Below are 12,199 nucleotides of genomic sequence, written 5' to 3'. Positions count from 1 at the left end.
AAGGTGCATATTGCTAGGCCTCAGGCAGCTAGCTGTGCCTCTGCACCATCTCCCATCTCTGCATTTGGAATTGGGCATCAAGGGACAGGTGGTACTTGCGCCGGATGTGGGTCAAAGGGCACAGCACCTTCCAAATGTACGTCTATTATCTTGGGGAGCTGCTGCAGGTCTGGGGTGTGGACACACTGGAGGAAAAGGCGCAGCACCTGCTGTTGTGAGCTCAGTCCCCAGAGCCACATGCAAAGGGAGAGTTGAGGTCCTGTGGCATCTGGGACAGACCCCTTGTCAGCCCTGTAGCCACCACGAACCTTGCTACTGTCACAGTACAGCCCACACAGGGAGGGCTTTGAAAGCCAGGCCCAGGTGGGTGCCTGCAGACACAGGCTAGTCTCGCCCACAACTCTGGTTCACTAGCCTTGCCTGACACACCCTTCCTGAGGGTGACCTGGGACCTCACAGACAGCCACTGTGAGACAGCCACATTTGAGAGGTGTTCAAACTATTCAGAGGGCCCACATCTGGCTCACCAGTAGAATGAAATTGGGAATTTTTTATTCAATTTAATTATTTTTGAGACAGGTTGCTATGTAGACCAGGCTGGCCTGGAACACACAGCCCCATCTTCTTCTGCCTCCTGAGTGCTAGGATAAAGGCATGTGCCACCACTGCCCAGCCAGGACTGGTATTAAAGGCATATACCACTATGCCTGGCTCTATTTTGGAAACAGGGTCTCCTGTAGCCACGATAGGCCTCAAATTTCCCATGGAGCCAAAGCTGGCCTTGAACTTCTGATCTTTTTGCTTCCACCTTCTAAGTACTAGGACTACTGGCTTGTTTTTAAAATTATATTTACGCGGGGGTGGAGAGGTAGCTTAGCAGTTAAGAATGTTTACTGCTCTCCAGGTGGTAGAAGAGGCGGAGGCAGGCTGATCCCTGTGAGTTCAAGGCCAGCCTGGTCTACAGAATGAGTGGCAGGACAGCCAGGGCTACACAGAGAAATCCTGTCTCGGAAAGTGTTCATTGCTCTGTGGAGGACCAGAGGTTGGTCTCCAGCACCCACAGGAAAACTCCCCAGTCCTGTCACTCCAGGTCCAGGGACCCAGCGGCCTCCCCGATCTCCTTCACACAGGTGGTACACATAAATAACTAGCTAAAACCTTTACATCACATTAAAGTTTGTTTGGAGGTCAGAGAACAATTTGCCAGAGTCAGTGTCTGGGAGACTGGACTCAGGTTAGCAGGCTCGCTGGCACGCCACTACTGCTGAGCCACCCCACCAGTCTGCAAGAGGTTGTCTTAAAAAATGGACAATACAAGCTGGTGAGATGGGGCCTTGTCATGTGAGCTTAGACACTTCTGTTCAATCTTGGACAAACACACTAGTGATAAAATTTAAAACCAAAAACCAACCAACCAACCAAACAAAAACAAACACCAGTGCTAGGGATGTAGCTCAGTTGGTAGAGTTGCTGGCCTAGTATACATGAAGCTCAAAACAAAAACAAAAACAAAAAACCAAACCAAACCAAAAAAAAAAACCCCAAAACAAAGAAGAAAAAGTATAGATATGTATAAGGTCAAAGTCAAAGAATTGGAGACCAGTGGTTCTCACCCTGTGGGTCATGACCCCTTTGGGGGTCAAATGACCCTTTCAAAGGAGTTGCATATCAGATATCCTACATGTCACACATTTTAAATTATGATTCATAACAGTAGCAAAATTAGTTATGAAGTTAGCAATGATTTTATGGTTGGGGTCAGCACATGAGGAACTGTATTAAAGGGTCGCAGCAGTAGGAAGTCTGAGAACCATGACACAGGCTGATGGGGCTCTGAGATGGTGCTGGGCTAGCAGGAGGGGTGGAGAGAGAGCGAGCTTCCTGGGTCCAACATGAACTTTGAATGGCAAGAGAAATTTGTTGGACATTGGCTTGAGACAGGGGCCAGAGAGACGGCTCAGTGGTTAAGAGTATATATTGTTCTTGCAGAGGATCTGAGTTTGATTCCCAGCACTCATATCTGGCAAACACACAAACTGCCTATAATTCAAGCTCTAGGTGATCTGAACCCCTTTGTCCCGCCCCCCCATATGCAGACATACATAAATTAATAGTAATAAAAGAAGCTGGGTTGGGGACAGCTCAGTGTAAAGCACTTGCTGTACAAGCCTGGGAGACTTGAGTTCAGATCCATGTATAAGCCATGTCTGTAATCCCAGTTTATCTACAGGAAAAGAGAGGCAGACAAGAGAGTCTCCATGAGTTCCATAGCCAGCTGGTTCTGGCTTACACGATAGTGAAGAAACTGTCTTGAATGAGGTACAAGGTAGGTCTAATTCCTGAGAGTTGTTCTCTTCACGGCGGGGCGGCCAGGAGCGCACCCCACACCCGGGGCCTGTGTCAGTAGCCAGTCTGGGACTCCTATAGGAGGCCTGCTCTCCAGCAGTTCCTTCTCCCCTTTCAGGGCTTCAGGCAGAGCTGGGACAGTGGGGTGCCGCCCTCTGCCGCACACAGAAGGAGCTGCTGGGGAACTGGAACCTGGCCAGAGACTGCAGGACAACCGCCTTCCACCCCAATCCAAATGCCCCACCCTGGGAGTGGTGGCACACATGCAACCCCCCAGCACTGAGAAGGCTGAGACAGAGGAGTGCTTCAAAGTCAGGGTCAGCCTGGGCTATGTAGAATGACACCGTGTCTCAAACACTGAACATCTGAGGGTGACTGCTTAGGGCGGCTGAGAGAATGAGGAAAATCGGTGATTGGATATAGGCTGCTGCCCTGGGAGACTGGCAGTTCCTATGTATGGCCTGTGGCTCCTCCTGACTCCAGGCTTCTGGCTGTGACCTTCAGGGTGCTCCTTCCCAAGGTGGGCCTGACTCACAAGGTCATAGCCCTGGAGCCCCAAACTCCAGGACTGGAGCTCCCTTCTACCCGCCCTCGCCTACCGTCCCTGTCTCCAGAAAGCACTGTGACCTCAGCCTGAGGAGCGATGGAGACAAAGGATGGCAGCGGGCACGCAGCACACATCACCGAGCCAGTCACAGCGGTCTACCTGGGAACACCTTCCTTCTTTCAGAGACAGGATCACGTAGCTCAGGCTGGCCCAGGAGTTACTGTGCAGCTGAGGATGACCTTGAATTTGCAATCCTCCTGCCTCAGCCTCTGAGAGCTGGGGTGGAACTCAGCGCTTCCTGCACGTTAGGAAAGTGATCTGCCACCTGAGTCACATGCCCAATCCCAGCAGCTGTTCCGGGAACCCAGTCCTGGCCTTGCCCGCCTCTGCCCGGTATCAGTCCTCCTTATGCTAAGAAAGACTACCACTCCTGTCTGGCCAGGGTTTGAGTGGGGTCTGACCAGTCATTTCCTCCAGGCTTGCTGCTATGGCTCAGGGTGATGGCTGTCAGATGTGGCTGATGTCCACCACTATTCAGACACGAACAGGCTCAGTCTCCTACAAAATACTTGGTGTTTATTATCAGACAGGGTCTTGCTGTGTAGCCCAGGCTGGCGTGGAACTTGTGATCCCCCTGCCTCAGCGTCCTGAGTGCAGACCTGAGTTTATTTTATGCTTCTTAGCTGTCTGCCCTGTGGTCACAGCAAACGAGGTGCAATCTCAATGGTGTTAATCCGGAGGACGGTCTGTGGGTTCACGATGACTGAAAGAGAGAACCTTGTCATACGCCAGGCCTCATGTCCTTGCTGGTGCCCAGCTGTCCCCAGCAGTGCATTCTGCCTGGCCCCTGGCCATGTCCCTTGCCCCACCCTATTGATGTGTACTGACCACCTCACTCCTGTCATGGGCCCCACCTACAGCTGCTGATGCTGGAAGCGCAGCAGCCCACGGTCAAGGGTCTGCTCCTATAGCCACACTGGCCTTAAGGCCCCGAGGGCAGGATGGACTTACTCACTTTGGGAGACCATGGTGCTCCTGACTGGGTGGGTATGAGACTGTATCCCACTGCCTAGGGCTGCGTCGCAACTGCCTCTGTTACTATTTTGCGGGGGATGCAGGGAGGGAGCTGATAAAAAATTCTTTTTATTGCATTTATGGGGCCCCTCTGCCTTGGCGTTCCGTGGCTCTCTATCTGTTCATGGACAATTGGCTGCTTTGAGGACAATATCAAATGTCCACATCAGAACAAAGCAGGTAACAGAGTGGGTCGCACCTATTAGGACCTAACAACTAGGTGTTCCCTCAGGGATGAGGGGCAGCAACATCTGCACTGAGGATATCCTGCACTTCCCCTTAGGAACCCCCTTACTCCAGACAAGAGAGAATGACTGGAGGGCACTGGTGTTCCCTCCTGCCCGCCTCGGCACCACACACCCGCTCTCTGGCACTGCCTCCCCATGACTTCCACCACCACAGCTAAGCCAACCACCACCTTGCCCCCGTCCCAAAGGGAACGCAGTGCCCTGTGAAGTCACCCTCAGACTCCACCCTGCCCTCACTCAGGTCAGCAGCCTCATGGGATCACTCCTCCCTAGGACTGTTACTACTGGGGGCCGTGGGAGGGGGCCGACTAAAGAAAACAATCTCCCTGTGGGAGAGCTTGTCTTTGCCTCTGCCCCGTCCCCTGCACAGCTCCCGCCAAAGCAGCCCCGGGGCAGCTCTCAGCTGGTGCTGAGGGCCCGGCCTGCAGCCTTCTCCCATTGGTACTAGGCACTGTGGTCTCAACCCTGAACACTCCTAAGCTGGCCTCAGCCTCTCTCCTCACACTGGCTCTGGGGCTTCTTCAGCATCCTCTGCTTCCAGCCTTCAGATGAACCTGATCCTGTCACAGGCCTCCTCAACTCCCTAAAACTCAGCCAGCTGGCCACGGCCTTGACCACTCAGGATGTTTGTACTTGGCATCTCCATGACAACACTGCCGGGGCCCATTCCTAACCAGCCAACGCAGCATCACTGAGAAGGGAGGATGCAGACTGCCCAGTGACCAAAGGACTTCAAAGGAGCACAGTTGGCTCCCCCACTTCCTGCAGAGGTCACAGACGACCTGGTCCTGAGCGTCTAATCACGTCTCCCTTTGAATTATCTGTGATGTCACAGGTACCGCACATGCCAGGAGCTTTCCATCCTATTACGTCCTAAACCCAACCTGTGCCATGGAGGGTGAACTATATCCCACTCCTGTGGGAGCTGCTTCTGGTTTTCTGAGACAACTCAAGGTACTACTGCTGTCCCCCCAAGTCTCAAGTCGGGTGCTAGGCTCGGTCAACAGCTGCCATGTGCTCTGCGTGTCACACTGGGGCCATGTGAGTAGTTCTGGGGCCCTCACCCCACACAACACTGGCATGACTATTAGGGATGACATCACCCTGGTCTTGCCCAGCTACTTGGCAGGGAACATGGGTGACAATCACTATGTTCTGGGAGCACGGGCCTCAACACACTGTTTTGCACTTACTTTTTTTCTTCCTCAAGTTTTTCCTTTTCTTAAATTTCATGTTGATTTTGGGCCATGATTCTGTCTTTTCAATGACTGTGGCTTCAACTCGCACGAGATCCTTCCTAGAAAAAAGGAAAAGAAACAACAATTTGGAGGTGCACTGCTAATGCACCTCCTTGGCTGCTTTCAGCTTCACTCACACCTTGGGGAAGCTCCCCAAGGGAGTCCTGGCTTTGCAAGGGGGTCTCATGCAGCTCAGACTGACCTAGAACTCCCTTTACATCCAAGGAGCGACTCTGACCTGATCCTCCTGCCTCTGCTTCCTGTGCAGGAAGCAACAGACATGTGCCCACATCTGCTTTATAAACTGTAAACATTTTGAAAACAGTAAGAAAGCATAATGTAGAGTATGGCCTCCCAGTTCTTGGGAGGCAGAGGCAGGAGGATGGCCACAAATTCAAGGCCAGTCTAGTGTACACTGTGAGCTCCAGTCTAACCAGGCTATACAGTTAAACTCTGCCTCAAAAAGACAACAAAGAAAACTTTCTTTTTTCTTTCTGTTTGTGGTGCTGAGATATAAACCCAGGGCCTCAAACTTAACAGTAGGCACCCTATTCCTGAGTCGAGCCACCAGCCCTTAAGATGATCTAAAAGGCCACACTGGCTGCCAGCTATGGTGCTGCACGCCATTGATCCCAACACCCAGGAGGCAGAGGCAGTAGGATCTCTGTGAGTTCAAGGCAAGCCTGGTCTACATAGTGAGTTTCAGGACAGCCATGGCTGACACGAGAGAGACCCTGTCTCTGAAAACCAAAATAAAATAAAAGAAAGAGAGGCTGCACTGTAACGGATCAGTGACAGACCAGTCACCTGACTGGATGTCCCCTGGAGCAGCAAACACCCTCCAGAATGGTACAGGAGGATGTTGCATCTAGCTCTCACAGTGATGTGCGATAATCCCCACGGGGCCCACCACACAGTGTCCCATTGTGGATCGGCCTGGGCCCTGGACCAAGCCCCGTGTTTAGCAGCTCATTACCCGAGGAGTGGTTTGCCGAGGAGTGTGAAGTTGTCTGCCCCGACCAGCAGGACCTGAGAGGATAAAATGTATCGCATGTAATCCCTGGCTCCTCACCAAGGACACAGAAACCACTGGGAGCAGGGAGTGGGTGATGCCCACATGCTGAAACTGGACAGGAAACTGAAAATACAGCGAGGCCCAGGGCCCACAGTGGAGGGAGATAAATGACCTCTGCAAGCTGTTCTCTAACCCCCGCTAACTGCTGGAGAGATAGATGCTGGAGGATCAGGAGTGGTCTTGTCTACACAGCAAGTCTGAGGCTAGCTTGAGATACAAGAGACTTTGTCGCAAATAAAAATAAAATGATCAGACTAAGCTGCTCTGGCTGCCATGACTGCTGCCCGCACGGCAGCAGCATCCTGCTGGACCTTCCTAGCCTCCCTGCAGCAGCAGGTGCCAGAGATCCCACTCTGAGCTCTAATGGCGGCTTTACATCGGTGACTTACGGAGGCACAGCTCGGTCTCCTTGCCCTCCACCAGCCCTGGTTTTCCTTTTGCTCTGCCCCCACACTGATCCGGCTCCCCATCCACTGTGGCTGGACTCCTGTGTTCCAGCATAGCTGAGAACACCCTGTCAGTGATGCCCGTTTGGTGCCCAAGTCCCTGAGTCCACAAAACAACCTGCACCTCACCTTCTCCAGCCGAATCCTCTCCCCACACTTGATGTCCAACTCATTTTCAATTAGAATCAGGTCCTCGGAGGTCACCTTCCATTGGTGGCTGGCAAAGTGCACGACAGCAAAGAGCCGGCCATACTGGCCCGTGGCGATCAGCTCATTCACCTTCCTTACAACCTCTGCAGGACAGCAGTTGGCAATCATCCACTGGGCAGGTGGCTGGCCGCCGGCCATCTACTTGTGAGGGGTGCTCCCTGCAGTCTGTCCAGCCCTGCTTCCCCACCCAGTAGGCAGGTTCAGGGTTGGGCTGGTGCTCTCAGGAGTGCTGGCAGGGTGTGTCACTTCTGCAGTTCTGGGGCAGGACCCTCACCTTGCTTTGCTTTTTAAAAAAATCAATTAAGAGACAGTGGACAAGCTGAGCATGAATGGCACACGCCCATAATCCTATTATTTGGGAGGTTGAGGCAGGAGGACTGCAGTGAGTTTTGAGTCTAGCCTGGGCTACATCCCAGGGTGAGGTGTAAGCAGTCTGAGAAGTGAAAGGACAGTCCTTCTGCAGCCTAAGGAGCCAGAATTCTATCTCTCTGAACTGGCAGGGCCCTCCCGTCCTCCCCCACATTCCTTCTCTGCCCCCATCATCACATGCTGGCTCAAGTCATAGTCCCCTAGCCCTCAACTTTGCCCTGAATGGTACCCAGTGAGCACCCAGCCCCACTCCTAGGCTGAGGGCTGGACACACAGGATGGACATGACAATTCCTGCTCTGGAGACAGACCGAGACCAGAAGTGGCTCCTGGCATTCTTGGCGAAGGCTCAATGAGGAAGAGCCTTCAGTATCCTTGGGTTCAACATCCACAGAACTGGCCAGGCACAGACAGATGGAAAATATTCAGAAAACCACAATAAAAATCAAAAACAAAACTGGTGCATGCACCAACCAAACATATGCAGACCTCTCCTAGTGGTGGTACCCTCAACAGTGCAGTGGGGTGAGCAGAGTGCAGCGGGGTGAGCAGAGTGCAGGGGGGTGAGCACAGCGCAGTGGGGTGAGCGCAGTGCAGTGGGTTGAGCACAGTGCAGTGGGGTGAACAGAGTGCAGGGGGGTGAGCACAGCGCAGTGGGGTGAGCGCAGTGCAGTGGGGTGAGCACAGCGCAGTGCAGTGGGGTGAGCACAGTGCAGTGGGGTGAGCGCAGTGCAGAAGGGGCTCCAGAGGACAGGAAGGCCTGCACAGGCTGCACACAAACACTTTGCTGTTCAAAATCAGGGTATGACATTCATGGATTCTGATATCTGTGGGAAATCCTCCCACCAAACCCACAGACCCCGAGGCAGGACTCTATTTATCTTGAAGAGCATCTCAAACAGTATGTCAAATGCCAGAAGATTGCCTGCAACGGTGGGAACTTCTAACTCTGGGAAACTCACACGTGACTCTACAGCTGACACAGCTGTGCTGCTTTTCCTGACATGTAGCCCAGGCTGGACACGAACTTGTGATTATGAGGGTTGGGATGCCAGGCGTGCACCAACACATGGCATATCTGGAGATGGAGGTGGACCCACTCCCCACTCCCATCATTCGGCTGCCTTGGGGCAGGTGCTGGAGGGCTGTTTACCAAGTGAAGGCACACCTTAAATGTTGCTCACCCGTGCTGTGGTTCAGAGCACTCAGAAACCGGTCATCTTGCTCCATGGCAACGACTGCCTCCATGGCTCGTGAGAATGGACACTAGGTGCTACCCATTCATTTCCCTTTTTGTTCTGGTTTTTGAGATGGAGTCTAGGCTGGCCTCAAACCCTCAGTAATCCTCCTGCCTGGGTCTCCAAGTGCTAGGGCTACAAGGGCCACCCTGCCGGGCCCCTGCCAAGTCTTACCTGCATGGTGTCTGGTCTCTTCAGCTGGGTCTGGCAGAACCACCTCTTGCCAGGGTGGTGAACTCAGGGAGGTCTTTGGGACGTATCTGCAAATGCCAGTTCATAAATTCACATCACACGCACAGGAGAGGTGGCTTCAAGTGCCTAACAAACAGCTGGGTGGTGTCAAAGGGTGTGTGTACAAGCTTGCTATGGAGGGGTATGAGATCCACAGCACTAATGCTGGCTCTAAATCACTAACATGGGAGTTCTAACTGTTCTGTCCCCAAGGGAATGTGCAGACTTCAGACCTAAGCCTTGCCTGTCCATGCCATTCACAAGCACATCTGTGTAATGAATGGACACTTTCCCACCATACCAGTTCTCAAAGTCTCTAGGAACATGAATCCATGGTCTGTGGCCAGGCAGTGACCTTGGGGGCTGGAGGAGCTGTTCTCTGAGAGTCTCTGTTCTGAGTGCCATTGGGTCCAGTGACTGGGTAGGACAGATGGAGAACATGGAAAGAGGGAGCTGGGAAAACAATCTGTCACAGGAGAATCGGAAGAACAGGCCGCTCGTGAGATGCACTTGGGGTTCTTCATGTTTTCACACTCTGTTTTGTAATCTGTCCTTCTGAGAATCAAAGAGGCTTCTGCTGCTGAGACTATCCGCACAGCAGGCTCACTTATATAGTTTTGGGCCAAACCTGTATGCCAGATGCTGTTCTGGGGGTATGCATATATGTAACTTATGCACACATGCATGCATTACTTCTGTTGGGGATGGAACTGCATGTATGTAAATATATATATATATATGCATTTGTGCTGAAGGTGGAACCCAAGGCCTCAAGTATGTTAGGTAAACATGCTATCATTGAGCTATAGGCCCCCACAACTCCATCAAAATATAGACTTTTTGTTGTTGTTTGTGTTTTGTTTTGTTTTAAAGATAGGGTCTCTATTATGTAGCTCTGGCTATTCTGGAACTTGCTATCTAGACCAGGCTGGCCTCAAACTCAGAGAGATCCATCTGCTTCTGCCTCCCAAGTGCTGGGATTAAAGGCGTATACTACCAAGTCTGCCATCACACCCAACCTCAAATTTAGAGAAGTATTTTGTTTTGTTTGTTTTTCATAGGGTTTCTCTGTGTAGCTCTGGCTGTCCTAGAACTTGCTCTCTAGACCAGGCTGGCCTCGAACTCAGAGATCTGCCTGCCTCTGTTCTGTCTCCTGAGTGCTCAGATTAAAGTTTGTGCCACCAATGCCCAACTTGAGAAGTTTTAACTTGAAAGTAACATTTTTACAAAGGAATGAAAAAAAATCACCAAACCCACATATTGGTATCATTACCCTTGTGGATATGAAGTGCTCTGTGAATTGAACCTTTGAGAAGCAGACTGGAGCGAGGCTGTAAGAACAAGAGAAACATGGTGGGTAGTTACTCTGAGGAAATGCACAGATCTGTTGCAAGTGTCTGGTCTGACCTACGGGATCACAATCTGCCTCTGGAAAAGTCCAGGTGAGGACTGGTGATGGCTGGGGGTAAAGTACCTGCTATACGAGTGTGAGAACCCAAGTTCGGATCAGCAGCATTAAAACAGGCTGATCCACCAGGCATAGCACCACCCATTTGTTACCCCAGCACTGGGGATAGAGACAAAGGGATCTTGGGGGCTGGGTGACTAGCTAATCTAACCCAAAAGGCCAGCTCCAGGTTTAGTAAGAAACCTTGAGAAATAAGGTGGGGAGGGGCTGGAGGGGCTTAAGAGCACTGGCTGTTCTTGCAGAGGGTCAGGTTTGATTCCCCGCACCTACATGACAGCTCACAACGGCCTGTAACTTCAGTTCAGCCTCACTCTATCTTAGGTGTGAAAGCCATCTTATCTGAGTAAAGACAAACTAGGTTCATTCATGTTTATGATTAAATCTGTTTCTCAAGCGTCAGGTTTTGCCCCACTTGTGACCTTAACTACAAATGGTTCTGTACTGCCTGTTCCAGGAAACAGCAACTGTGCTTCTGTTTCAAAAGGTTATTATGACCACCTGTTGTTAGACCACCTTGTTATAACTGACTACCTTGTTATGACCACTTGCAATTCATTCAGAAGGTTAATATGACCAACTTATTATGCTTATGATCTGCTTCTGTAATCCCATCTATTTGCCTGCCAAATCTTCCATTTGGAAACTCCCTACTCCTGAACTATAAGAACTTATCTCACCCATGTCCAATGCTGACCTTTTGAACTCTGCCTTAGAGGGAAGCAGCTGTGTGTACATGAATTAAAAAACAAACAAACAAACAAACAAAAACCAAAAAAACTTGCTTTAATTAATTTGTCCATGATGATTTGGGTTGGTGGCTTTTCTCCTCAAATCTATGAGATTAATATCTGGTCCCTTCTTTTGGACTCCAAAAGCACCTCACTACAATGCACATATAAGACACCTCTCATACACAAATAGACATCAAAATAAATTTTAAAAATAAATTTTAAAAGAAAAAAGAAAGGAAGGAAGGAAGAAAGAAAAAGAAAAGGTAGAAAACAAATAGTGTTCACCTGACATTGTCATCCGCTCTCCACACAGGCATTTGCGCCCACTTGCACACATACATACACACAACACATATTCAACCCCAAAAGTTCGGCCGACAAAACTAAAGACACATCACTAAGTTACTAGTTGTGCTGCAAGATGGTTCATCCCATGCATGGTCTAAGATCCGAGGGTGGCTAGCAGCCCGAGGGCAAATGTCCACGTTCAGGAGTTGAAACCCTATATAGAGGCTTCTGAATCGCGTCTAAGTCCCCTCCCTCTATATGACCCTGGGTGGCACTTCTCTGAGACTGTTTGCGTCTTTGTAATATAGGACCTACATATACGTTTAAGAGTGCTTGTTATTATTAAACAACGAACTGAAGGAACAGCGTTCTCATCCCAGGTTCTCGGACTCCCAAATCCCGTGCAATATTCACGACGCATGCAACCAACACACCAGGTACCAAGGCGGACTCAGACAACGTGCTACAAACAGCGGGCGCACTGCTTCTGTTTCCTCCCTCCCCAGGCCTCCCTGGTCTCACCAGCTCCGGGTCCGGAGGATGCCAGGATGCAGCGGCTACATACAGACACCAGCCTCCCGAAAGCGCCAGGCAACGCCAAGGCCGCTATGGACGCCGCCATTTTTCCACAGTTCCAACCGGAAGCGGAAGCTGCGCGAACCTCGTGCTTCGACTCACTATCCCGGGAGGG

At 51.1% G+C, this 12,199-nt stretch overlaps 1 protein-coding gene across 1 annotated transcript; it reads right to left on the bottom strand.

Annotated features, from left to right (window-relative positions):
- Positions 1–3,443: 3,443 nt before the first annotated feature.
- Mrpl21 (mitochondrial ribosomal protein L21) lies at positions 3,444–12,169 on the bottom strand. Its single transcript, XM_036200355.1, has 7 exons — positions 12,031–12,169; positions 10,295–10,352; positions 8,965–9,050; positions 7,104–7,267; positions 6,430–6,482; positions 5,409–5,512; positions 3,444–3,656 (listed from the first exon to the last, which is right to left on the bottom strand). The coding sequence occupies exons 1-7, from the start codon at positions 12,128–12,130 to the stop codon at positions 3,592–3,594; spliced, it is 630 nt and encodes a 209-aa protein (XP_036056248.1). The 5' UTR covers positions 12,131–12,169; the 3' UTR covers positions 3,444–3,591.
- Between the last annotated feature and the right edge of the window lie 30 nt (positions 12,170–12,199).

Source organism: Onychomys torridus, chromosome 1, assembly GCF_903995425.1.
Source record: "Onychomys torridus chromosome 1, mOncTor1.1, whole genome shotgun sequence".
NCBI classification, from domain to species: Eukaryota; Metazoa; Chordata; class Mammalia; order Rodentia; family Cricetidae; genus Onychomys; species Onychomys torridus.
Note: the sequence above shows the minus strand (reverse complement) of the source record. Positions and strands in the feature narration are given on the sequence as shown.

What these genes read in the sequence shown, in the direction of transcription:
- Mrpl21 (XM_036200355.1), bottom strand. Translation starts at nt 12,130, where the DNA reads ATGGCGGCGTCCATAGCGGCCTTGGCGTTGCCTGGCGCTTTCGGGAGG. An exon ending in ATCCTCCGGACCCGGAGCTG is followed by an intron (nt 10,353 to 12,030) that starts GTGAGACCAGGG and finishes TTGTTCTTACAG; the next exon opens with CCTCGCTCCAGTCTGCTTCT. An exon ending in AGAGGATTCGGCTGGAGAAG is followed by an intron (nt 6,483 to 7,103) that starts GTGAGGTGCAGG and finishes TTATCCTCTCAG; the next exon opens with GTCCTGCTGGTCGGGGCAGA.